This window comes from Lemur catta, chromosome 1 (assembly GCF_020740605.2).
Source record: "Lemur catta isolate mLemCat1 chromosome 1, mLemCat1.pri, whole genome shotgun sequence".
NCBI lineage: Eukaryota > Metazoa > Chordata > Mammalia > Primates > Lemuridae > Lemur > Lemur catta.
In genome coordinates, this window is record NC_059128.1 from 284,558,254 (window position 1) to 284,583,346 (window position 25,093).

Genomic DNA, 25,093 nt, shown 5'->3' on the forward strand with positions numbered 1-25,093 from the left:
CCGCCCAGGGATCCGGCCCCAGTGGTTGGGGACAAGGATGAGCTCTGTGTGCTGCACTGGGGTCCCAGAAGCAGAGGGCAGGGGTGACAGTGCAGAGACAGGGCTGGGACGCTGTGCCCTGAGCCTGGCACGGCAGGCAGGGGTGAGGGTGAGGGTGAGGTCTGCACGTGGGCTCCCGCCCCTGCCTGGTCTGGGCGGATGCCCCGCGGCGATGTCTGAGGGCCTGAGCCAGGTTGCTGTGCTGTCTGGCAGCGAGTGTCATCGGGCCCAGGGGGCTCCAGCGCCAGGCTTTTGTGTGGTGGGCGCACGTCAGGACCGCTCAGCCCCTGCCTGCCTGCGCTCCTCCCCCAGGGGCCTGGATTATCACCGGGGGGTCCCACGCCGGCGTCATGAAGCAGGTGGGCGAGGCGGTGCGAGACTTCAGCCTGGGCGGCAGCTACAAGGAAGGAGAGGTCATCACCATCGGAGTGGCCACCTGGGGCACCATCCACCGCCGGGAGGGGCTGGTCCACCCCACGGTGAGCGCGGCCGGCACCGAGGTGGGCCCGGGTCACAGGAGGGGTGGGCCGGGCGCAGTGTGATCGCAGCTGGACACGGCGCTGGGCGGGCGCCAGGCTGCGGGGGGTGGGGCAGGGTCGCTGGAGGATTCGGGACGCGCAGGCTCAAGCCCCCTGCAGGTGAGCTGCTCTGAGAAGTGAGCGGAAACAGACTTAGTTGGGGGAAGAAGTCACTTGGCCGCGATCACACGGCCCGGGGGCACCTGAGTTGGGTTGAGCCCCGGGACCCCAGACCTGGGCGTGGAGTCTCTGCACTCCGAGGTCTCCAGCCCGGAGTTCCACGGAGCCGATGCGGTCAGTAGCCCCCGCGCGTTCCTGCCGCTGGCTGGCCGGCCGCAGCCGCGAGAGGCAGTTGCTTAAATACAGACGCCGCGCTGGGAAAGCTGGTCGGATCCGCGCAACAAGAGTTAATAAGAACACATCAGGTCTGGCGTAACGAGGACACGTACACTCAATTCGCTGTCGGGAGGTTCCCTTGAGCTGCCCCCAGGGGTGACTTGTGAACACAGCTCCTCCTCTTCCCTGGTGAAGGCCGGGGGGGGGGGGGGGGGGCAGAGCCTCTCTGGGACTCTGAGACTCCCTTTGTCACTTACGGATGCTCCTGGGGGCACACTGGGCTCCTGGCCGGCTCCCACCGGCCTGGCCTTCCCTTTGCGCTGGAATCACAGACGCGCCCCGGGGGGTAGGCCTGGGCGGCCGTGCCGTTTGCGGGCTGGTTCTGCGGAGCGAGAGCGGAGGCTGGGAGAGGCTGGGGGCGTCCAAGATCACTGTTTGCTTTACTCCCCCTGCCGAGTTCGGGAGACGCCCCTCATCCCACAGTCCCGTCCTCTGTGGACCACACAGCATGCGTGTCTGGTCCCGCGGCCGTCCTCCCCCAGTGTCCTGTGGCTGCTGTAACAAGTGGTCACAAACCTGGTGGCTTAAAGCAACAGGAATTTCTCCACTCTCAGTCTAGAGGTCAGAAGTCTAGCATCAGTGTCACTCGGCCGCAGTCGAGTGTAGAGGGGCTGTGCTCCCCCCAGAGGCTCCAGGGAGGGTCCTTGCCCGACCCTCCCAGCTCCTGGTGCTGCTGGCATTCCTTGGCTAGTGGCCACCTCACTCCGGTCTCTGCCTCCATGTCACACTGGCTGCTCTGTGTGTGTCACATCTTCCTCTGCATCTTCTATAAGGACACTTGTGATGGCATTTAGGGCCCACTCAGATAATCTAGGGTAAACAACTCCTGTCTCGATCCTTGACTTAGGTCTGCAAAGATGCGTTTCCGAATAAGGTAGAATTTGCAAGTTCCAGGGGTCAGGACTTGGTGTCTTTGGGTGGCAATTATCCGCCTGCTGGTCCGCGAAGATTCACAGCCACCCCACATTCCAAGATCCCCAAATGATCAACCCATGATGGTGTAAACGCAAACGTCAAAATCTCACGTCAATATCATCCTCTCAAGGGGCCTAACTTGTCTAAATCACCTGGCTCAGGGTCCCTGAGACACCGGGTAGGATCCATCCTGGGAAGAATTTCTCACTTGCGCACCTGTGACTCCAGAAACGGAGTTATCTGCTTCCAAAATACAGAGGAGAAGCAGGCGTAATGTAATGATTGCGGGTGTTCTCGTCCCCAAAGGGGGAGCATGGAAGGGACAAAGGGATCCCCAGCCCCAGCAGGAAATCCATTCGGTTGCACAACAGGGATCAATCCTCTGTGGCTGAGGCTCCACCCTCCGCGCCCTCAGCCTGGGCTCTGCCCTTGGTGACCCTTCCTGTTCTTTGAAGGGCATCTGCCTACTTTCTGCTTGGAGAATTTTGGGAATCTGACAGCCTTCTTTCACGCTGTCCCATCTCTGTCCCCTTCAGTCCAGGTTTGCAGGTTGCTGTTGGTAGAACGTTTGCAAAAGCCTGTGGGTCTCCCATGCGAGTCGCAGGGTCGTAAGCCAGCAGGCAGGAGGGCCTCCACAGGTCTCCTGGACAATGCCACCTCTGCTCCTGGCTTCGCGGAGAGGGTCGCGTGAGCCCACAGTCACACGCCCAGTGTCTTCCCCACTGGCAGGTGGGCCCTGGGCCCCGTCTCTGCCGCAAGCTCTTCCAGCAGTGACCTCTCGACTCGTAGCATCACACGCAATCTTCACAGGCTCAACATTTCCCACGTGGTCAAGTCCTGGTCACTTTTTGCCACAAGTCCTTCCCTCAACTTACCACGTTCCTTTTGCATTTTACTACAAAGCAGCAAGAAAACACCAGGCCACAACTTCAGCACTTTGCTTGCAAGTCCCTGAGCTCAATGTTCACCATTTGCAATTCTGCTTCCCGCAGAGCCGTGAGCCTGCCCAGCTCCGCCTTCCTCTCTCCTCCAGCTCCAGGAGCGCGTCTCTCTCCTTCCAAGCCTCGCCGGCAGCGACTTTGCTCCCGCATTTCTGCCGTAGTCTGTTCGAGGTCATTGAGACGTTTCTATCTTGTGCCTCAAGATTTTTCCATCTTCTCCCCAGTTCCAAAGCCACTGCCACGTGTTCAGGTCTCTGTTACGGCAGCCTCCCCTCCCCGACACCTGGGGCTGCCGCAACACACTGTCACCAACCCTGGTCACATGCCTGGAGAGCAGAACTCTGAAATCAAGTCATCCAGCCAGAACCAGGGTGTTGCCACAGGGAGGATGTGTCTCCTCCCGCCTCCAGTTCCTTCTTTGGCTCGTGGCTGCATCACTCCAGTCTCTGCCCCTGGCCACGTGGCCTCTCCCGTGTCTCTCCCACTACTTCTCTCCTGTAAGGACACTAGTGAGGGTATTTTGGGCCCGCTTGGGTAATCTCGTGTTAAGATCCTTGACTTAATCACATCTGCAAAAACCTTCTCCAGATAGGGCACCAGTCACAGGCTCTGGGGATTAGGGTGCGGTATCTCCGGGGGATTTATTCAGCCACCTAGCGTTGAGGGTGCCAACTTCCTGCTGTCCGGTCTGACCCTGCCCCGCCCCCCAGGGCGGCTTCCCCGCCGAGTACACCCTGGACGAGGAGGGCCAGGGCAGCCTGACCTGCCTGGACAGCAACCACTCCCACTTCATCCTCGTGGACGACGGGACCCACGGCCAGTACGGGGTTGAGATTCCTCTGAGGACCAAGCTGGAGAAGTTTATCTCAGAGCAGACGAAGGAGCGAGGAGGTAGGCGGCGCTCTCGGGGTAGAGGGAGCAGCGGGGGCCACAGCGTCAGGGACATGGCCGGCCACGACCGGACGTCCAGCAGGTGTGGCACTTGTGGCGTGCGTAGACGGCTCCTTACACTTTGTCCAGTGGGGCCGTCTGCTCTTGCTGCCTTGAGCCAGGGGAAGGTCACTCAGGTGGGCCAGACACTCGTCTGTCACTCCCCGCTCACGGGCCAAACCACAGACGCGGTCTCAGGTCCCAAGTCAGAATGTGCGACAGTCCAGTCTCAGAATTTGACATTTTTCCTGTCCAGGTGGGGTGGGGTGGGCAGGGGACCCTGGGAGTCACATGCAGGGCTGAGCACATGATTTGAAGAGACACGGAAGAAGGGCTTGAGATAACGGGAGGGCTCTAACCCCGCCCGGGTTGGGGGGATCCTTCCGAGCTTCCTGGTGCGTAGACTCCCCTGGGGGTGTCACCAGGGTGCTGGGCCCCCCCTGGGGGTCTCTGCCTCAGCAGGCCTGGCTGGGCTGAGGACCTGCATTTCCAGTAAGTGCCCAGGCACACGCTGAGTCCCCTGCTTTGACGAGGAGAAACCAGGGGGCTTTTGGGGGGCGGGTGAGTGTGAGGGGCCCAGTGATGGCACTGGGAGAGCGGTCTGCTGCCGGGGACAGGGAGGCGAAAGGCCACGTTCCTCTTGCTGCTGGGCTGGGCGAAAGCCCAGGGTGGGGCTCGGAGGGTAGAGGAGGGAGGTCCCTGTGCCCGGTTCCCTCCATGCACTGTGGTGTGTCCAGGGCTTGAGGCCCTGCCCTGCCTGGAGTGAGGCACTGAGAAGGTTCCAGGAAAGGCAGGCAGGTCGTTGGGGCCTGCGGGAGGGGAGGAGTCCCCGCCGTGGAGGGCGAGCCCCGTCCTCACTGCGCGGTGCCTTGTCCAGGCGTTGCCATCAAGATCCCCATCGTCTGCGTGGTGCTGGAGGGCGGTCCCGGCACGCTGCACGTGAGTCCTGGCCGGCGGGTGGGCCGCGTGGGGTCGGGGCCTGTGGCAGGTGGGTGACTGGCCGGGGGCGCCTTTACCGGCACCGGCGGGTTGTTGGCGAGAGAGTGCGATGAGCGTGTCCGCCAGGAGGTGCAGAGATTCCACCATGTGCCGGGGACGCTTCCCGGGCGTGAGGAGCGGCCTGCAGGATGGGCCCTGGGGCGGCACGGGTGGGCCGGGCCCGTTAGGAAGGGGTGGGCCCCGCGGGGCCCGGAGCGAGGAGGGGGCTGGTGCCCTTTGCCCCCGAGACCCCAGGGGAAGCCAGGTGGTTTCTGCAGCGCTGCCACCCGGCCTCCTCAGGGAGCCTTCAAAGTACGGCCCCAGACCCGCAGGGCCAGCGGCCGCATCGGAGCAGGTTTGTCGGTTCCGTGCGCTGCTCCAGGGGCCTCCTCCCCGAGCCCGGCCGCCCACGCGTGAGAGCAGACCGACCCCTCTGATACTGGGTGCTGCATGGTGAGGCCACGGCCCACCGCTCTGGGGCAAGAGTTTGGGCGTTTTTTTGTGGGATCACAGGAAATGTCCCTGTTTGCATTTTATGATCACAGAAGCCAGAACAGAGCCTTGGGGTCTCGTGGCTGGACGGGAATCCGCAGCGTACCGGGACCCCACTCCCTGGGAGCGCAGGGGGCCCTGTGGGTGCCACACTCGCTCCCTCACCCAGGCTGGCGCCTCCTTCCTGCTGGATGGCTTGGGGCAAGTCCCCTCCTGGGCCCAGGGCCATGGTCACGGTCTTCCCTCTGTGAGACCGGTGACCCCAGGTCCTCGCAGCTCCCTTGTGGAGAGGTGCTCGCGCCCGCGGGGTGTGTCAAAGACTGGAGAAACCCTCCTGTTGCGGCAGTGCTGGGATCTGACACCACAGGGTGCCGGGATCCGCTCCCTCCCCGTGAGCCGCGGACACGGCGCTGCTGCCCCCGTGACTGCTTCCCACGGACTCAGCAGCAGCGTCCCCCGGGGCGCCGGGGGTTCTCCCCCTCAGGGGCGCAGAGTGGGACCCACCCGTCACGCCACCCCTGCCTTGCAGACCATCTACAACGCCATCACCCACGGCACCCCCTGCGTGGTGGTGGAGGGCTCGGGCCGCGTGGCCGACGTCATTGCCCAGGTGGCCAGCCTGCCCATCTCGGAGATCACCATCTCCCTGATCCAGCAGAAGCTGGGCGTGTTCTTCCAGGAGATGTTCGAGACCTTCACCGAGGGCAGCGTCGTCGAGTGGACCAAGAAGGTGAGGCAGACGGGCCGCCGCTCCCCCGCGTGTGGCCGCCCGACGCCGTCAGCCTGGCGGGCAGGACCAGGACATGCCCCTAAATGGAAACCCTGCCGGGCCTGGGCAGGTGCGGAGGCAGTTTGCGGAGACAGTTTGCGGAGGTTGGGGGCACAGGCAGGAACCCTCCCGGTGGGGTAGGGCAGACACTACAGGCTCAGTGAGGCTGTCAGAGCCTGCTGGATCGGAGGGCAGGGGAGGCGGGTGCTGGGGAGGCTGCAGAGGGGGACCGGCCCTGAGAACCCGGGTGGGCCTTGCCCAGGTTCCAGCAGCTGTCAGGTGCTGGCAGCGGGTGGCAGGGTCCCGTCCAGCATCACAGCCTAACAGGTGGATTAATGGGGGCACGTGAGGAGGGCCTCAGAAGGGAATATCGCCCCAGTCCAGACATTAGATTTGGGGTGGCCCCATGGGCTCTGCAGGACACCACAGCCCCACTGTGACCCCTGCCTCCAAAAGGGGTTGGTGTGTAGGCTCGGGGGTCAGCCCTCCCCACCCTGCAATGCACTGGCCGGGCCCAAGAGCCTCTCCCTGCCTCACCTGCCCGCTGGTTCTGGCCACCTCTGAACCCCGCCTGCTCACGGTCACCTGACCTCTGCTTCCCAGCAGGGTTCTCTGTGGGGGGACGGGGGCCTCTCCATCCTGCGTTTCCCCAACAGCAAGCTGGGGCGGGCCAAGCAGCCCGTGTGCGTGTTCCGTGTAGCTCCTGGAATCCGCACACTCTGCTGGGTGTGATTTGGATTCTGTGGGCCGTCGGGTCCCACCAGCTGCAGACCGCAGGGCACAGCGCGGTTGGCCAAGGCAGATGGCACACGGGACCACAGGGTGTCAGAGGACCTGCCACAGGACGTGGGCCCTGGGTGGCCAATTGGGAAGCAGGGGTTCCATGCCTGGGTGATTTAGGGGTGGCACGGCGACCTTGGTTTTGCTTGTGCTTTGTCACGGTCTCAGAGTGCCTGCATTTGGTACGGACGTCCTGTGAGATTGCTCCTGTCTGAGAATAAGGCGGTGTAGCCGCGAGTGTCAGGTCAGTTTGTAGCGGCAGCAGGTCTGGCTGTGAGCTCAGCCCGCGCGACTCCCGGGCTGCACTTCCCTCTTCTTCGGCGCCTCTGGGAGCGGCAAGGCAGGCCCTGGGCCCTTCTCAGCTGGCTGATGAACTATTCAGGCAGTGCTCAGAGCCGAAGCTGACAGGCTGCTATGGCGCGGCCCTGCACCAGCCTCCGCGAGGGGCTGTCCGCCCCGTTCTCGCGCAGCGGGGAGGTCCCCTGCATGGTCAGGACCAGTCCTTCCCGCGGCAAACCTCCGCGGAGTGTCCACGCTGCACAGGGGCAGGGAGGGCCGCTGCCTCAGATGTTGCGGCAGGTGTGTGGCCCCCTGCGAGGGGTCGAGCCACAGCCACATCGCAGCTGTGAAACAGGGACATGCACACATGAGCTCAGACCGTGAAACGAGCTCACCTCGGCCCCATGAGGTGCTCGGTGCTGCGTTGGCACAACCGTGCTAAAAATGGCAGCTGCTTTATTACGTGAGTCAAGGGCTAGATTAAATTCCGGAGACACCTACTTGGCTGGTGGATGGGTGGGGTTGGCGAGGGGGCCCAGGTTGTGTTTGCAGTTGCCACGAAAGCTGGCCCCCAGGATGGGGAGCTGTCGGGGTCTTAGAGATGGACATGTGGCACATGAGCCCCCCCAAGTGTGGGCAGAGTCTGCACAGAGACATGGGCCACGTGGCCAGGCCGGGGCGGAGAGGGAAGGCCGCGGGCTGGGTGTGGCTGGCCTGGGGAGCCAGAGGAGTGAGTCTGGGGCTCCCTGTGGGAGCCGGGGGACCCTGTGCTTAGTACATTTGTGGAGTGCCCGCCCTGGCCACAGGGTGCAGGAAGTTGGTGGAGGAGCAGCTGGCAGCACACACAGCTGCTAGGAGATGACTTGACTGACAGATGATGGGAGAGTGTGTGTGGCTGGGTGGATGGACAGACAGACAGATGCACGGACAGATGGGTAAATGCAGGGATGGACAGACAGATGAAAGGGAGACAGACAGACACCTGTGTAGACAGGTGGACACATGGATGGGTGGATGGACAGACAGACAGATAGACACATGGATGGATGAATAGACAGACACCTGTGTAGACAGGTGGACACATGGATGGGACAGACAGGTGGGCAGGCGGGTGGGGGGAAGGATGGATAGACAGAGGGATAGGCCCGTAGGCAGGTGGGTGGGGCTGGCGAGGGAGCCCAGGATGTGTCTGCAGTTGCCACGGAAGCTGTGCCCCGGGGATGGGGAGCTGTCAGGGTCTCAGAGACAGAGGTGTGGCTCCTGAGGACCCCCCAGGTGTGGGCAGAGTCTGCACAGGACCCTGTGAGGAATGGCCAGGGCGCTGGCAGGAGGGCCAGGTGGAGAACCCTTGCACTAAGTCGCACCATTGTCAAGGTGAAGGTCTTTACTCTCGAGTTGAGTTCCCCCGACAGACCACTCACAACCGTGGCATGCTTGGTCCTCGTGCACCCTCGCCGTCTGAGGCAGGGCGGTGTCCCTACCTACAAGGCAGACAGGACCCGGGCTCTGGCTGTGTCCAGGGCCTCAGTCCCAGGTGTCCTCAGAGGAGGCAGGGGCTTCCCGGGTCACTGCATACCTGACTTGGAAGACGTTTGTTGCAGATCCAAGACATCGTCCGGAGGCGGCAGCTGCTCACCGTCTTCCGGGAAGGCAAGGATGGGCAGCAGGACGTGGACGTGGCCATCCTGCAGGCCTTGCTGAAAGGTGAGGGTCGGGGAGGGCGGGGCGATGGAGGGGCAGACGCAGGCTTTCCAATGCTGCACCAAACGCTCCCCTTCGGTCAGACGCACTGGCAGACGGCAGCAGGTGGTGGCCGTGCACGGGTGGGGGACCTGCCTGGCACCTGAGGTTAGGAGCGCGAGCTGCCTTCTTTACCCCGTCTTCTTAGCTGAAATCCGAGTGCAGCCTGTGCTGATTTACACCTTTGTGGTCCTCATAACTTCTCATACAGTTTCAGGGTAGAGAGAGCCTTGGAAGTCACCTCTCCTGACTTCCCACGTTGTCCCACGCGTGGACTCTTTTGCCTCAGATGCGCGAAAGCATTCAAAGGCAGAGCAGACGCGCGGGCGATGAGGGAATCTCCCGTTGTGATTACTCTGGTTAACTGCTGCTCCGCGTCCTCCCGCTGCCGGGGGCTGTGCTCCGCTGTCTGGCTGCTCCCCCAACGCACAGCCACAGACAGACGTGCGGCCACTGCCCTCCACCTCCTGTCCTGCTGAGGACACCTCCAGGGGGTTTAACGGGCTGGCGGCCTTCCCTTCGCCCTTCATTTTTCTTTTTCGCTTTGGAAGCTAGACGTTAACAACTAGGACACGCAAAAACAGCTGCATATTCAGGGAAGATTAGACAGTGGCCATGTGGGCTCGCGACCACTCCCGACTCTGACTTCCTACGCCAGGGGGCGCCGAGGGGACACGGCTCCGAGCCCCCGATCCAGGCCCCCGTGTGCACGTTTTCACCCGCAGCCTCTCGGAGCCAAGACCACTTTGGCCACGAGAACTGGGACCACCAGCTGAAGCTGGCAGTGGCATGGAACCGTGTGGACATCGCCCGCAGTGAGATCTTCACAGACGAGTGGCAGTGGAAGGTAAGTCTTCTCGGGTGCCCCGCAGAGGGACTTGCTGGGCCCACGTGCCTCGTGCCACGGAGGCAAGGGCGGGCCTGGGGTGGCCTTGGTCTGGACCCAGCCCTCCTGTGGTGGCGGGTGCCCCGGGCAGGCTTCATCCCCCCAGTTTGGAGACGCGGCAGCCCGGCCCGCAGGGTGTCCGAGATCCGGCTGACGTGGGGCGATGGCCGCATGCAGCGGTCACCCCACGGTCCTCCTCTCAGCCCTCAGATCTGCACCCCACGATGACCGCCGCCCTCATCTCCAACAAGCCTGAGTTCGTGAAGCTCTTCCTGGAGAACGGGGTGCGGCTGAAGGAGTTCGTGACCTGGGACACCTTGCTCTACCTGTATGAGAACCTGGAGCCGTCCTGCCTGTTCCACAGCAAGCTGCAGAAGGTGCTGGCGGAGGAGCCCGAGCGCCCGGCCTGCCTGCAGATGCACCACGTGGCCCAGGTGCTGCGGGAGCTGCTGGGGGACTTCACGCAGCCGCTGTACCCGCGGCCCCGCCACAGCGACCGGCCGCGGCTCTCGCTGCCCGTGCCTCACATCAAACTCAACGTGCGTGCGGGTAACGCGCCGTGGCCGCCTGGGCTGGGCTGTGCTCTTAGCGCTTCGCTTTTAAAGTTGGCTTTGATTTCACCAGACAGGAGACGGCTCTGTCGCAGGCTGGCGGGGCTGCTGCGGCCGCGCATCCCGGACGGGGCGGGGCTCACCCGGCAGAAACTGGTTCCCTCTCGGTCGGAGGTTGCAGTTTGGGGGAGGTGCCCGCAGGGTGGTCTCTGGCCAGGGCTGTCTTCCTGGCATGTGGATGGCGCCGTGTCTGCACGGGGCAGGAGGCGGGGGTCTTGCTGTCTCTTCTGTACTTACAAGGACACCAGTCCTGTGGGGTCGGGGACCGCCCTCTGACCTCAGTTAACTGTAATCACCGCCTTGCGGCCATCTCCACCTCCTACAGTCATGCAGGGGTTAGGGCTCCAGCGCATGAATTTCAGTCCCAGGCACTCCCCTTCTGGAAATTCCAAACGGTACAAAAGGTTCCGCGGGAGAGCGACCCCTGCCCTGAAGCCCCTCCCCCGCTCGCCTGGGGTCCCCGCTCTTTGTGTGGCGGGGTCAGCAGCACCCCGCGCGTTTGTGGGACACGCAGCCCGGACTGCAGCCTGGGGACAGGTGCACATCTGGGTCCGGATCCGCTGGGCCTCCCGTGGGTCTCACGTGGGGGCTTCCCTGCCCTGGTTCTCTGCGGTTTTACACAGCAAAGCTCAGCGCCGGGTTCCGGCAGATGCCTTTGGGGAGGACTGAGCCACTTTTCTTCTTTGACTTACAAATTTGGTGAATTAATAGATTTCTTGGTAATGAGACGTGCTTTCCTTCCTGTCTGGAGTCTGAACGTGACTGTAGGGTAGTGTATGTTTGACAAGACGCTAGAGTCTGTTGCCGGCACTTTTTAGCATCAGAACATCTAGGCCTTGGATTGTTCTTTTATCTGGGGGCCGCGTTTGTCCGGCTCTGGCATCAGTTCATTCAGTTTTGTAAAAGCCTTGGGGAGGCCCTCCCTGCTCTGGGGTGGTTTGTGTGGCCCATGGTAACTGGCCCTGACACCCGGGCACGTCCCCTGTGGCACCATCTGCCCCCAGTGCTTTTATGTTTAGTAGTTCTAATGACTTTCTCCGTTTCTTTCCTGGGTATTCTCTCTTTAGGTCCTCTATTTCTTCTAAGATCACAATTGGTTTTGGTTTCTTTCTGCTAGAAAGTTACCCATTCCAACCTGTCTGTCGTCCTGGGCGAGCCACGCCTGGCCCCTGAGAAGGACACAGCTGTGGCCTGGTTGTTTGCAGTCACAGTTCTGCTCCGCTTGGCGGCTCCGGGTGTTTATTTAAGACACCCCGTTGCAATGTGCTTAGGAAGGTCCAACACAGAAGCTCACGCTTACCTGCGTCTGTAGTTTAAGAAGGTACACTGACTTCTTCGCAAAGATAAGCCTTCAGGACATTTCTAGAGTCACTTGGAGAAAGTGCGTTTTTGTCCTGTGTGATGTGGGACACGAGTTCTCCCCGTCTGGGAGTTGTTTCCCGACCCTCCGAGCTTGTGTTTCCCGGTCGGCCGGGGAGCCTGGGTTCCCGGGTCCGCCTGCTGCCGTGTAGGGCGAGTGTCTGGGCTGGATGCTCCCGTCCGCCTGTGGCCGCGTGGGCCTCGCTGCCAGGTCAGCAGGTCCGCCTCAGTGGCTTCTCTGCAGGGGACACTGCGTTAGGTTCCCTGAGGAGCTCACAGCCACAGATATACTGAGAGACTGTTGTGCTGGGATTTTGCTTAACTGGAAAAGGCTTTGATGCTGCAGAACAAGACTAAGGAACCCTGAAGTGCCTGACGTGTTCCAAGAGTCTAAAATGTTGGTGAGGAGTTCAGTGGGTATTCCACTTTGTAGATGTTTCTAGTTGTCTCCAGAACAATGTTTTTAAAAACTGGAGTGTGCACATGAGCGTTCTAGGGTGTTTGAAAGAGCAGGATGTGGGCTCAGTCTTCCGAGACGGTGGTCCTGGGAAAGCAGTGGGGACCCCACGCCCAGCAGGCTCCCCGGGGACACTGAGCCGGCCAGGCGGGTGCTGACTGTCCTCTGCCCCCAGGTGCAGGGGGTGAGCCTCCGGTCCCTCTACAAGCGCTCCTCAGGCCACATGACCTTCACCATGGACCCAGTCCGGGACCTTCTCATCTGGGCCATCGTCCAGAACCGTCGGGAGCTGGCAGGAATCATCTGGGCTCAGGTGAAAAGACCTGCTGCTTGGCAGACAGGGCCACGTAGGGCCAGCGGCCGGCCGGGTGCGTGGCTGCAGCGGCCAAGGCTGAGAGCAAGCCCGGGCTGTGGAGCGAGGGCCGTGGGCATCCTCACCGCAGAAGGGACTCGGGTGCCCAGGGCAGGACAAGGAACATAGCTCTAGGCAGGAAGGGGATTCTTTTTAGAAAAAAGCTCTGCCAAACAAACTCCTCCCGTGCTGTGCACAGGGCCCAGGCTCACCGGGCCCCCGCAGGCCAGGTGGCGCTGTGCTTGTGGCCCACACGGGCTCTGGTGGGCCGGCGCTGGTGCCGTGCACGCTCTGTTAGAGGGACCTCGCCCACAGCCAGCGCAGAGCCTGGGCCATCAGAAAGGGGCTACGTGTCGGTTTGGGACAACTCAGATGGTTTATGCAGACGGGGACACAGAAAGCACTTAGTGTCCCGCACTGTCCTGGGTGGCCCGCACGGTCCCAGGGCTGCTGTCTCTGTCCCCCTGGCTGTGTGTTGGGTCCCCCAGTGGGGCGGGCCCTCACTCTGGCTCCCGGCCCAGAGCCAGGACTGCACGGCCGCGGCGCTGGCCTGCAGCAGGATCCTGAAGGAGCTGTCCAAGGAGGAGGAGGACACAGACACCTCGGAGGAGATGCTGGCGCTGGCGGACGAGTACGAGCTCAGAGCCATCGGTGAGCTCCGGGGCTGTGCCCTCACCCTGGGGTCCTTGTCCCGGAGCCTGGGTATTTGGGGCCATCAACCCCGCATTTTCCCTGCCTTGCCCCGTGCCCTACCCGTGTCCTGGCGGGGCGCTCAGGGGGCTGCTCTCAGACCCTGTCCCGGGGCTCGGCCGTCGTCCCCTGCTGCTCTGACGCGGGCTTCCCCGTCTGCCAGGGGTCTTCACCGAGTGCTACCGCAAGGACGAGGAGAGGGCGCAGAAGCTGCTCACCCGCGTGTCTGAGGCCTGGGGCAAGACCACCTGCCTGCAGCTGGCGCTGGAGGCCAAGGACATGAAGTTCGTGTCTCACGGGGGCATCCAGGTGACCTTCCGAGGGCTTCTGGAAACACCCCATTGGCAGCATGTTCACACACGCCTGGGGCCCGAGGGAGCCACGGGCTCCGGCCCGGAAGGCTGTTCCGTCCGTCTGCGGACGAGGAGACCAGGCTGAGCGAGAGCAGGGGCTGGCTGGGGCGAAGGCAGCTGCTCACCTCCACACACGTCCCCGTGTGGCCCCGGGCCAGCTCCAGCCCTCCCTCCCTGGGGGCCTCAGGAGGGACGGGGTGGGGGACGTCCTTCCTGGAGCAGCCTCACGCTGTCACCAGGTCCACCAGGCGCCCACCCTGTCCTGGGCTCCGTTGGGCCCGGGAGGGTCCCATCCCACTCTGCAGTGCTTAGGGAGGCCAGCTCGAGAGAACCCGTGACCGCAGGGCCTGGGGACCCGCAGACGTGGGTCCTGAGGCTCCAGGTGGGAGGAGGGTGGGCCTGGGCGTCCACAGCCCCAGCGAGGGCCCTGGCTGTCCGCCACTCGGGCTGTGACACCGCGGCCGGCTCTGCCCCCCTGGAGCCCCGAGCCCTCTGCTGAGAGATGCCGGGCACCTTAGGGCGCAGGGCGTGTCACAGCTGTGGCCGTGGACGTCACTCACGCTAGGGTCAGGCCGGGCGAGCCCTGTCCTGAGACTGCCCCTCCGCAGGCCTTCCTGACCAAGGTGTGGTGGGGCCAGCTCTGCGTGGACAACGGGCTGTGGCGCGTGGCCCTGTGCATGCTGGCCTTCCCGCTGCTCTTCACGGGCCTCATCTCCTTCAGGTGCCGCGGGGCGCGGGCATGGGTGTGGGTGTGGGAGTGGCCCCCGGGGTGGGACCGTCACCAGACGTCCTCACGGTTGCGCTGGGACCTAGAATGTCAACATGATGAGGGCGGGACATGGAACAGGGACCCCCGTGCTTGAAGTCCCGCCCCACGAGTGCCCTCCCTGCGGGACCGGCTGTCATGGCCCCGCTGTGCTGGTGACCACAGAGGAGTGGCTTGCTTTTCTAGCGCCCTCCCGAGGGTGGCAGAGCCACGTCTGCTGACAGAGCTGCCCCTGCTGCCCTTCCCCCCACTGTCCTGGAACAAGGACAGTGAGGAGGCTCTGCCGTCCTGGCCAGCCCTGCCCCTCGTGAGGGACGGCGAGGAAGGCCTGTCCCCATTCCCAGGGCGCCTGAGGGCCCACTCAGCACCGCAGGCGGGACCCGGCCCCAGGCCAGGCTCAGAGCCACAGAGGTCACGCCGTGGGCAGGAAGTCAGGGGCCGTCTTTAGGTCCTCGCCTTGCTGGGCCGTCTGGTCCGGGCCCTGCTGTGGCCGTGTGCAGGGGAGCCCTCTCCTCCCGTAACTGCCGTGGGGCCCTGGGCCCCTGAGCACGTTCGCCCCCGACTCGCATTCCCCTCAGGGGCATGAGGGGTCCCCGGGTGGCCGGAGTCTGTGGGACGTTAGGACACCAGTCCCCAGGTCACCTTCCCCACCCGCCGCTGCGCAGGGAGAAGAGGCTGCAGGCGGTGCGTGGCCCGGCCCGCGCCCGCGCCTTCTTCAACGCGCCTGTGGTCATCTTCCACCTGAACATCCTGTCCTACTTCGCCTTCCTGTGCCTGTTCGCCTACGTGCTCATGGTGGACTTCCAGCCCACGCCGTCCTGGTGCGAGTGCGCCATCTACCTCTGGCTCTTCTCCCTGGTGTGCGAGGAGACGCGGCAGGTAGGACCCGGCCCGCTTCCTGGGTCCTCGGGCCCTGTAGCCCCATGCTGGCTCCGGCCACCGGGGACACCCCCAGCCCGGGAGCCACCAGCTCGGTCACTTTCCCTCGGTGGACCCTGGGCCTAGTGACCATCCCCACCGAGCCTCACCCCGTGCCCTGCGAGCTGGGCAGGACCCTGAGGCAGGGGCACTACCCTCGCCAATGGGTGCCTTGCGGCCTGCAGTCCTCACTGCCCTGAGCAGGCGGGCGAGCCCTCGCGCCCCGCTCCTCTGCTGTCCCTCCCAACCCCCTCGGGCCTTGTCTGATCACCCTGTGACCTCATGGACCTTAGGTGGGTGTGCCCCCCCTTCCCCCGTGACGGGCAGTGCAAGCTCTGGGCCCAAGGTCACCCTCAGGTCCAACAACAAGGCTCAGACTCGCTGAGAGCAGCGACGCTCACAGTCACAGCTGATGAAGCGAAAGCCTCCGGCTCGCGCCAGCCAAGGGGGAAGGCGCGGAGCCTCCAGGATGGTTGCAAACCCAGAGCTTCCAGGTCCCTCCGCAAGGAGGTGTGGACGGCACTTCCTCCTCCCAGCAACTGTGTGTGACAAGACGCTCGGGCCACTGCCCCCTGGGAGGCTCACCCAGGCCTTGGGGCCCAGGGTTTTTATGGGAGGTCAGCCACAGAGGTGTGAGCAACCCCCAGCCCCAGGCCCTCCATGGTTGAGTTGACACTGCCCAAGGCCCCCCCACCACCACACCGCGGGGCTGTCTGGCGTGGTCTAGGCCCCCCCCACACCACACCGTGGGGCTGTCTGGCGTGGTCTAGGCCCCCCCCACACCACACCGTGGGGCTGTCTGGCATGGTCTAGGCCCCCCCACCACACCGTGGGACTGTCTGGCGTGGCCCAGGCCCCCCCCACCACACCGTGGGGCTGTCTGGCGTGGTCTAGGCCCCCCCCACCACACCGTGGGGCTGTCTGGCGAGGCCCAGACCCCCCCCACCACACCGTGGGGCTGTCTGGCGTGGCCTAGGCCCCCCCCACCACACCGTGGGACTGTCTGGCGTGGCCCAGGCCCCCCCCCACCACACCGTGGGACTGTCTGGCGTGGCCCAGGCCCCCCCCACACCACACCGCGGGGCTGTCTGGCGTGGCCCAGGCCCCCCCCACACCACACCAAGGGGCTGTCTGGCGTGGCCCAGGCCCCCCCCCACCACACCGCGGGGCTGTCTGGCGTGGCCCAGGCCCCCCCCACACCACACCGCGGGGCTGTCTGGCGTGGCCCAGGCCCTCCCACACCACACCAAGGGGCTGTCTGGCGTGGCCCAGGCCCCCCCCACACCACACCAAGGGGCTGTCTGGCGTGGCCCAGGCCCCCCCCACACCACACCGCGGGGCTGTCTGGCGTGGCCCAGGCCCCCCCTACACCACACCGCGGGGCTGTCTGGCGAGGCCCAGGCCCCCCCTACACCACACCGTGGGGCTGTCCGGCGTGGCCTAGGCCCCCCTACACCACACCGTGGGGCTGTCCGGCGTGGCCTAGGCCCCCCTACACCACACTGTGGGGCTCTCTGGGGTGGCCCAGGCCCCCCTACACCACACCGTGGGGCTCTCTGGGGTGGCCCAGGCCCCGGGGAAAACAAAGACACTCCCATCAGACAGGACTTTCCCAGCATTCAGAGTTGACCTCCCAGAGGCTGGGACAAGGCCAAAGCACTCTTTGGGCAAGCTTAATCCCTTGCTGTGTGGGATCCCCACTCTGTTCCCATGGTGCCAGCACCAGGTGGCAGCCAGTGACTGTGAAATGGGTGATTGGGACCCTTAGGGCTCAGGTGGAGCAGGGGCGGCCCACTGGGAAATGGCCCTGGCGTAGACCCACCTCTGCCCTCTGGACTCAGTAGACCGCCAGGCCCCGGCTGGAACGCAGCTCACCCTGCGCACACACCTGCCTGTTGGGGGAGCCTGGGGAGGAAGTGCAGGGCCGGGCGGGGGATCTGGGAGAGATGCCATGGCCTTGGCTCTGCTGGCCTCGCCATGCTCCCCTCTGCCACACGGCTTCTGCAGCCAGACCCTGTGCAGGTGTACCCGCCCCAACCCAGCCTCATGGGTGACAGCCCCAGAACAAAGAGGACATGCCCTTCTCCCGGGCCAGGGAAGGGACCTGGTTGGTCCTGCTGGGTCACCTGACCCACCCACCCAGCTGCTGGGGCCGGGGACTTCGTACCATGGGAGGGTGTGGGGCCTCCTGCCAGGCAGGCCACGGGGGTCTCCCATGGCCCTTACCGGGGCTTTGCCCTCCTTTGGGGCTGCTTCAGGAAGCAGCGTGGTTCCCTGTGAGAACAAAGCTCCTAGTGGGGGGCAGCTGGTGCCTGGCAGTGAGCGGGGGGCTTCTCCAGCACACGCACCTGCTCGTCCCGGCTGGAGCTGCTGCCCAGCTCCGCTCAGCGTCGACCCTCCCATCCGCCTCCCTCCCTCACTAACCGAGCTCCCTCCATACAGAGCCAGCAGTGTACTTGCTGGCCACGGTGACAGTGACAATAGTGAATATGATAGTGATGACGGTGAATATGGTGATGGTAGTGATGGTGATAGTAGTGATGGCGATGGCGATGATGGTGATAGTGATGGTGATGGTGATGGTAGTGATGGTGGTGATGGTGATGGTGGTGATGGTGGTGATGGTGATGGTGGTGGTGGTGATGGTGGTGGTGGTGATGGTGGTGATGGTGATAGTGATGGTGATGGTGATGGTGGTGATGGTGATGATGGTGATGGTGATGATGATAGTGGTGATGGTGATGGTGATGATGGTGGTGATGGTGATGATGATAGTGGTGGTGGTGATGGTGGTGATGGTGGTGGTGGTGATGGTGATGGTGGTGATGGTGATGGTGATGGTGGTGGTGGTGATGGTGGTGATGGTGGTGGTGGTGATGGTGATGATGATAGTGGTGATGATGATAGTGGTGGTGGTGATGATGGTGATGGTGGTGATGGTGATGGTGGTGATGGTGATAGTGGTGATGGTGATGATGGTGACCGTGAAGGTGACGATAGTGATAACATTAATGATAGTGATATAATGAACACGATCATAATGATGGTGGTGACATGCTAATGGTAATAGTAGCAATAGTGTTAACAGTAACGATGGTCATAATGACATCAGTGACAGTGACAATGGCAGTGACAGCAAGAGCAGTAATGGATACAGTGACGATGATGGGTGTCTGTCTCCCCATGCGCCCTCTTCCCAGTAGCTCTTCTACGACCCTGATGAGTGCGGGCTGATGAAGAAGGCGGCCTTGTACTTTAGTGACTTCTGGAACAAGCTGGACGTCGGCGCCATCCTGCTCTTCATAGCAGGGCTGACCTGCAGGTGGGTGGACGTCCCCTGGCCTCAGCCTGGGCGAGACTCCGCTCCTTGCTGGACCCCAGAGTGTCACCCGCCTGGCAGGGGCAGGACGTGGCCTCATGCCTGCCCTTGGGTTGCCAGAGGAGAGGGGAGCTCGGCAGAGCTCCCTGCACACGGATTGCTGCACACGCAAGGGCTGTCGGTAGCTGTCGCCAGAACTGTCCCAGCTCTGCAGACGCGGCTGCCTCTTCTCTCCCTCTGCCTCCCTCCTGTGGGTCAGTCACTGCCCATTAGGGCCTCACGTAGCTGCGAGGCCATGGCCCCTTCCTCCGCGAGGCAAGAGGGACCTGGCCAAGCCCGCATGTTGCCCAGGTGTCCCACAGCCTGGCCACCTGCGGGCTGGCCTTATGGGCCTTTCTGGAGAGAAGCCAGGGGCTCTGCCCCTCGACCTCACACCCAGCTTTCTGCACATGGGTCCCGGGCTCCTCCAGAGCCCTTTCCTGCAAGGGCCACGCCTGGGCTGGGGCAGGCAGCTGGGGACAGCTCTGGGGCCACTGCGGCCACCGGGGCAGAGAGCTGAGGCGGGGCTGCTTCCGCCGCCTGTAGGCTCATCCCAGCAACGCTGTACGCCGGGCGCGTCGTCCTGTCTCTGGATTTCATCATGTTCTGCCTCCGGCTGATGCACATCTTCACCGTCAGTAAGACGCTGGGGCCCAAGATAATCATCGTGAAGCGCATGGTAAGGGGCTGCAGCCGGGAGGGCGCCACCGTGCCGCGAACCAGCGACCAGCGCGCATGAGCTTGCTCCTGCGTTCTTAGTTCTGTCCCGTCGATCCGTATTTCTGTCCTTGTGCCATTGCAAGGGAGGCTGGCCAGTGCTTCAGCACACGTAGGTCCCCATGTCCCCGCTTTGTCCCTGGGCTCCCACTCCCGGATGCCTTTCTCGCACCTTTGCCAGTATGTCGGGCTTCCAGGAAGCCCTCCCTGGTTGCCCTCTCTGGTCTCTACAGCTCATTTCTGATCTCTGATTTCACCCCCGGGTGCCCAGCACAAAGGTGTGGGTCCCCCCAGGAGGTCATAGCGGCAGCCCCAGGGCTGCTCCCAAGGAGCCTCACTGCGTCCTGGGTGGCGGTGGCTTTTCCATCGTTGCCAGGTGTGGCAGGCAGAGCCCACCTCTGCTCAGGGAGGGCGTTGGGGGCGGGGGAGGGTGCAGCCCTGGTGCCTCACTGTCTCTGCAGATGAAGGACGTCTTCTTCTTCCTCTTCCTGTTGGCGGTGTGGGTGGTGTCCTTCGGGGTGGCCAAGCAGGCCATCCTCATCCACAACGAGCGCCGGGTGGACTGGATCTTCCGCGGGGTCGTCTACCACTCCTACCTCACCATCTTTGGGCAGATCCCGGCCTACATCGATGGTAGGAGCCCGGGCAGGCCGGAGCTGGGGGTGCTGAGGCGGCGGCAGGATAGTGGGAGGGGGGAAGCGACGCAGGGGTGTGTGACTGGGGTCGCTGTGGCTCTGGGGTTCCGCCAGCTCATGGACGGCGGTTGGGCTGGAGCAGTTCCCGCTGCTCAGCAGGCCCCGGGGGCACTGGCGCCCGAGTACCCGCGGCAGAGAGCAGAGGTGCCTTGCCCAGCTGGGGTTGGAGGGTGTCGGCCGGGGCGGGGCCGGGCTGTGCCACACGGAGGTCAGAGGTGGGCCGAGGGGTGGTCTGGGGCATGGGGGCATCGGCTGACAGCCCCCCAACCTTAAATGCCACCCCATTTCCCCTCTCCCCTCCCCAGTCAGAAATAACTTCCTCCTCCTTTGAATGAACGCTTTTTATAGACTGAATTTTTTAAAATAGCTCCATCGAGATATAATTCACCTGCCATAAAGTTCACTGGGTAAAGTGTGCACTTTAGTGGCTTTTAGCATATCTACAGAATGTAATTTTATAGCATTTGCACCACCCTAAAAAGACACTCTGTACCCATTAGTAGTCCCTCCGCACCCCACGGACAACTGCTAATCCACTTTCTGTCGTCGTAGATTTGCCTTTTCTGGGCTTTTCATATGAAGTGGTTAATGTCATACAGAGTGTTCTGTGTCTGGCTTCCTTCGCGTGACGTTGTGCTTTGAAGGCTCCTTGTGCTGTCGCGTGTCGGCATCTGATCCCTGTGCATGGCGGAGCGGTGTCTGCCGTGTGGGTGCAGCGCGTTCTGTGCCCCGCTCCTCCTCTGGAGCCCGGTAGCCTCCTCCGAGTGCCCGGAGCAGGCCGCACGGACGGCTGTCTGAGTTTCCGTGGGGTGCACAGCCTCATTTCTCTCTGATACGCCCCGAGGAGTGGACCTGCTGGGTCGTATGACATCGGTTATTCAGCAGGAAACGTCCAATTTCCTAAAGTGCTAAGTTAGTTGGTATCTCTGACATTTCACTTTGACACTTCTTGTTTTATTTTTATTGTGAAGGTACATCCTCATTCTTCCAAACACACAGTTTGGCTTGTGATTATCTTTACAGTTTTTTTTAGAGACATTTTTGTGAAACCATGGGTAAGTCAAAAATTCGTGTTATTTTCCAATATGAGTTCTATCGTGGAACCAATGAAATATCAACCAAGTGTTTGGGAAGGATGTGAGTAATGACCACACAGTGCGTCAGTGGTTTGAGAAGTTCCATTCTCATGACTTTAATCTTAAAAGTAAGCCATGTGGGCGACCTGAAACTAAGGTGGATAATGATGAGCTGAAAGCTGTAGTGGAAGCGAATCCCTCCCAACCTCCACGTGAATTAGCAGCAAGGTTTGACGTTACTATTCCAATGATATTGGACCATTTAGAACAAATGGGCAAGGTGAAGAAGCTGGGTAGATGTGTACCGCGTGAATTAAATGAGCATCAGAAGAGAAATCGTCTTGAAGCTTGCCTTTCTTTGCTGTCACAACATGAAGGTGAGCCGTTTCTATACCATATTGTTACGTGTGATGAAAAATGGATTCTTTTTGACAATCACAAGCGTTTGGCACAATGGATGGATAAAGATGAAGTACTGAAACACAGTCCAAAACTGAATATTCATCAAAAAAAGCTAATGGTGTCTGTTTGGTGGTTCAGTGCTGGTATTATCCACTACAGCTTCATGGAACCCGGTCAATCCATTACAGCAGATGTCTACTGCAACCAACTGGATGAAATGATGAGGATGCCTGTGACTAAGCAGCCAAGACTGGTCAACAGAGACAGGCCAATCCTCTTGCAAGACAATGGTAGACCACATGTCACACAAACAGCGCTGCTCAAACTACAGAGGCTGCACTTGGAAACTCTGTCATCCACCGTATTCACCAGACCTCACACCAACTGACTACCACTTCCTCCAGGCTTTGGACCACTTCTTGCAAGGGAAAACATTCCATTCTCAACAAGCTGTGGGAAACACCTTTCACGATTTCATCACCACTCGCTCTCCAGGCTTCTCTGCTGCTGGCATGAACAAGCTGCCGTTAAGATTTTGATTATGTAGAACTACATTATTCATTGTTATTAATGACAATCACTTTAACTAGTAAAAACGTAGATTGTTTATAGCTTTAAAAAAAATAAGATGGCAGAACCGTGTCGATAGTTCAGGCGCACACTTTGATTAATTGCACTGCTTCTTGTTTGAGATTTAATAAACTACACTTTTGATTTGAAATTGGACATTTCATATTTAATGACCTAATAACTCTAGGTTTCAATTTTTGAGGAACTGCCAAACTGTTTCCCGAAGAGCAGGGAGCATTCCCACCAGCAACGTATGAGGTTTCTCTCAACAGTGTTTTGTAGTTTTCAGTGTGTAAGTCTTATGCTTCTGTTAAATTTATTCCTAAGTATTTTATTCTTTTTTAAACTACTTTAAATAGAATTATTTCATTAATTTCATTTTTGAACTTTTAACTACTAGTGTATAGAAATACACCATATTTTGTATACTGATCTTGTATGCTGAAATCTTGCCAAACATCTTTATTAGTTCTAATAGTTGTTTAGAGCTGTGGTCCCCAACCCCAGGGCTGCGGACTGGTGCTGGTCTGTGGCCTGTTAGGGACCAGGCTGCAGGGCTCTGCCCCCCACCCCCATCCCCTGGTCTGGGGAAAAATCGTCTTCCATGAAACTCGGGAACCGGGGCGGGGGGCACGCAGCAGGAGGGGAGCAGCGGGTGCGCGAGCGAGCAAAGCTTCATCACTACAGCCGCCCCCATCGCCCCCATCGCTCGCATGGCTCTGCCTCCCACCGCTGCCCCCACCCCCCACCCCAGTCCGTGAAAACACTGTCTTCCATGAGACCAGTCCCTGGTGCCAAAAATATTGGGGACCACTGGTTTAGAGGATTTGTTGGGATTTGTTACATGCAAGATCATGTCACCTACAAGTAGAGACAGTTTTACTTGTTCTTTTCCAATCTTGACGGCGTTTCTTTCTTTTCCTTGCCCACCAGCCCTGGCTAGAACCTCCAGTTCCTCCTTGAATAGAAGTATTTATAGCGAGTGTGGACTTCTTTACCCTGCTCCTGAGCAGTCTTTCGCCACTGAGTGTGATGCCAGCTGGGTTTTTGTAAATGTCCTTTATCAGGTTGAAGCGATCCCTTCTCTTCCTGGTTTCCTGAGAGTTCTAATACGAAAGGTGGTAGATTTCGCCAAGTGCTTTTCCTGCCCCTATCGAAGTATGCGTGTGGTTTTTGTTCTCTGTGCTATTTGCGGTGTGTACCTTAATCGACTTCCAGATGTTGAACCAGCTGTGCATTCCTGGGATGCATGCCACTTGGTCATGGTTTTATAATCCTTTTTATGTGTTCCTGGATTCAGCTTGCCAGCATTTTTCCAGGATTTTTGCATCTATATTTATAAACAGTATTGGTTTGTAGTTTTCTTGTAGTGAGTTTGCCTGGTTTTGGCATCAGGGTAATACTGGCTGCACAGAATGACTTAGGAAGTGTTCCCTCCTCTTTTATGTTGTGGCGGAGTTTGTGAAGGACTGGCTTTAAGTCTTCCTTAAACATTTGGTGGAGCTCACCAGTGAACCCCTCTGAGCTTGGACTTGCCTTTGTGCGACGTTTTTAGCTTCCTGACTCAGTCTGTTCCCTTGTTACAGGTCTGTTTATATTTTCTGTCTCTTCCTCAGTTGCTCCTGGTATTGTCTGTCTAGGAATTTGTCCATTTATCTACTTTCTTAGCATATAATTGTTAGGGTGTGAAGTCCATACGTGGGTGAGAAAGAGTTCTCAGTGATTAGGATATACAGAGGTAAAACTTTATGTATTTCTCCAAGAAAGATAGATAGATAGAGAGAGCGAGTGAGTGAGTGGCCACGACACGCAGAGAAAGAAAGGACTGAGGAAAAGCGGCTGGTGTTTTAAAGGGTGAAATGGTTTTCCTTCCCTCTGCTTCAGCAGCCCGACAGCAGGGGCAGCCGCAGAGGGGTGGTGTTTGCTTTCTTCATTTTTTTCCTTTTCTCTGTGAAGCCGGCTTACCTGAGTCTTTGGAATCTGTGCGCAGGAGGTGAGGCAGAGCTGGAGCCGAGAGCTCGCACCCCTGCTGTCCACGGTGGGCTCCTCAGGGCTGAGAGAAGGAGACTCTCAAGATGAGTTGGGCCACAGGGGTTTTTTAATTAAACAAAACAAAGGGGGTAGCTGTGTTGTGAGTTTTCTCTGCAAAAGAGGCAACTAACTATGTGTTAGGAGTTTATTTCCTTTGCTTTCTGCTTGATAGTTTATTTTTTTCTGTCAGGTAGGTTATTAAGACTACCTGTCAATAATTTCCTCTAGGATTTACTTATAGTTCTTTTTATTTGTGTAAGGTTGGTGGAACGTCCTGTCTTCCATTTCTGACTGGAGTAATTTGAGCCGTCTTTCTTTTTTCTGGATCAGTCTAGCTGAAAGGTTGCAATTTTGTTGATATTTTCCAAGAACCGGACCTTGGTTTTGTTGATATTCTTTGTTGCTTTCGTTTTCTATGTCTCATTTGTTTACGTCCAACTCTATCATTTCCTCCTTTCAGCTTTGGGTCTAGTTCCCTGTTCTTCTTCTAGTTTACTAATGTGGAAAGTTATGTTAATGATTTCAGATATTTCTTCTTTTTTAATACAGGGATTTACAGCCATCAAAGTGAGTTTCTATCTTAGAAAGTTAGTGACATTTTCAAAAAATGTATTTGATTACCTGATAGTGCATGCTCATTGTTGAAAATTTTAAAATTCAAGGTAAATATGAAGAAAAATGTTACCCATAACCCACCTCCCAGAGCTGACCTCTGTTAACAACTTGGCATGTTTCCTTGGAGATTTTTAAATGCAAAAGTTGACAATATTATTTAAGTTATGTTGTATTATTTCCTTTTCTACGAATGCAGGGTGATGTTTTGTTCCATACTCCCCTCTTTCACTCTCAGCATGGTGCCCTGCAGCACTCTTCCCTTCGTGTGCCTGTCTTCTCCCCGTGACCGCGGTTCATTGTTTTCCTTTGAAATTCGTTCCCTCCAGATTGAACTCCCCAGGGTTGGGACCTGTGTCCACTGGTGCCCCAGCCCCAGCTGCCACTGGCTGTGCCCCAGTGCGTGGCTGGGTCCTGGGCTGCCGCTCTGCCCCTGGGCTTCCCTTGCACCCAGACCTCCTGC

General features: G+C 59.9%; 1 protein-coding gene across 9 annotated transcripts in view; it reads left to right on the forward strand.

Annotated features, from left to right (window-relative positions):
• Nucleotides 1-25,093, forward strand: part of TRPM2 (transient receptor potential cation channel subfamily M member 2) — a 60,835-nt gene that overhangs the window by 13,145 nt on the left and 22,597 nt on the right. For 5 of the 9 annotated variants that reach the window (XM_045540798.1, XM_045540796.1, XM_045540797.1 and 2 more), the window contains 15 exons: nt 352-539; nt 3,520-3,700; nt 4,617-4,678; nt 5,739-5,939; nt 8,639-8,741; nt 9,503-9,624; nt 9,867-10,202; nt 12,266-12,403; nt 12,964-13,093; nt 13,296-13,441; nt 14,094-14,206; nt 14,917-15,130; nt 18,373-18,491; nt 19,074-19,206; nt 19,706-19,877. In XM_045540798.1, coding sequence (XP_045396754.1) covers nt 352-539; nt 3,520-3,700; nt 4,617-4,678; nt 5,739-5,939; nt 8,639-8,741; nt 9,503-9,624; nt 9,867-10,202; nt 12,266-12,403; nt 12,964-13,093; nt 13,296-13,441; nt 14,094-14,206; nt 14,917-15,130; nt 18,373-18,491; nt 19,074-19,206; nt 19,706-19,877 — 2,358 coding nt within the window. Of the gene's footprint in view, nt 1-351; nt 540-3,519; nt 3,701-4,616; nt 4,679-5,738; nt 5,940-8,638; nt 8,742-9,502; nt 9,625-9,866; nt 10,203-11,905; nt 12,035-12,265; nt 12,404-12,963; nt 13,094-13,295; nt 13,442-14,093; nt 14,207-14,916; nt 15,131-18,369; nt 18,492-19,073; nt 19,207-19,705; nt 19,878-25,093 lie in introns of those variants that run through there. The other 4 variants (XM_045540799.1, XM_045540801.1, XM_045540802.1 and 1 more) reach the window with 4 other exon arrangements.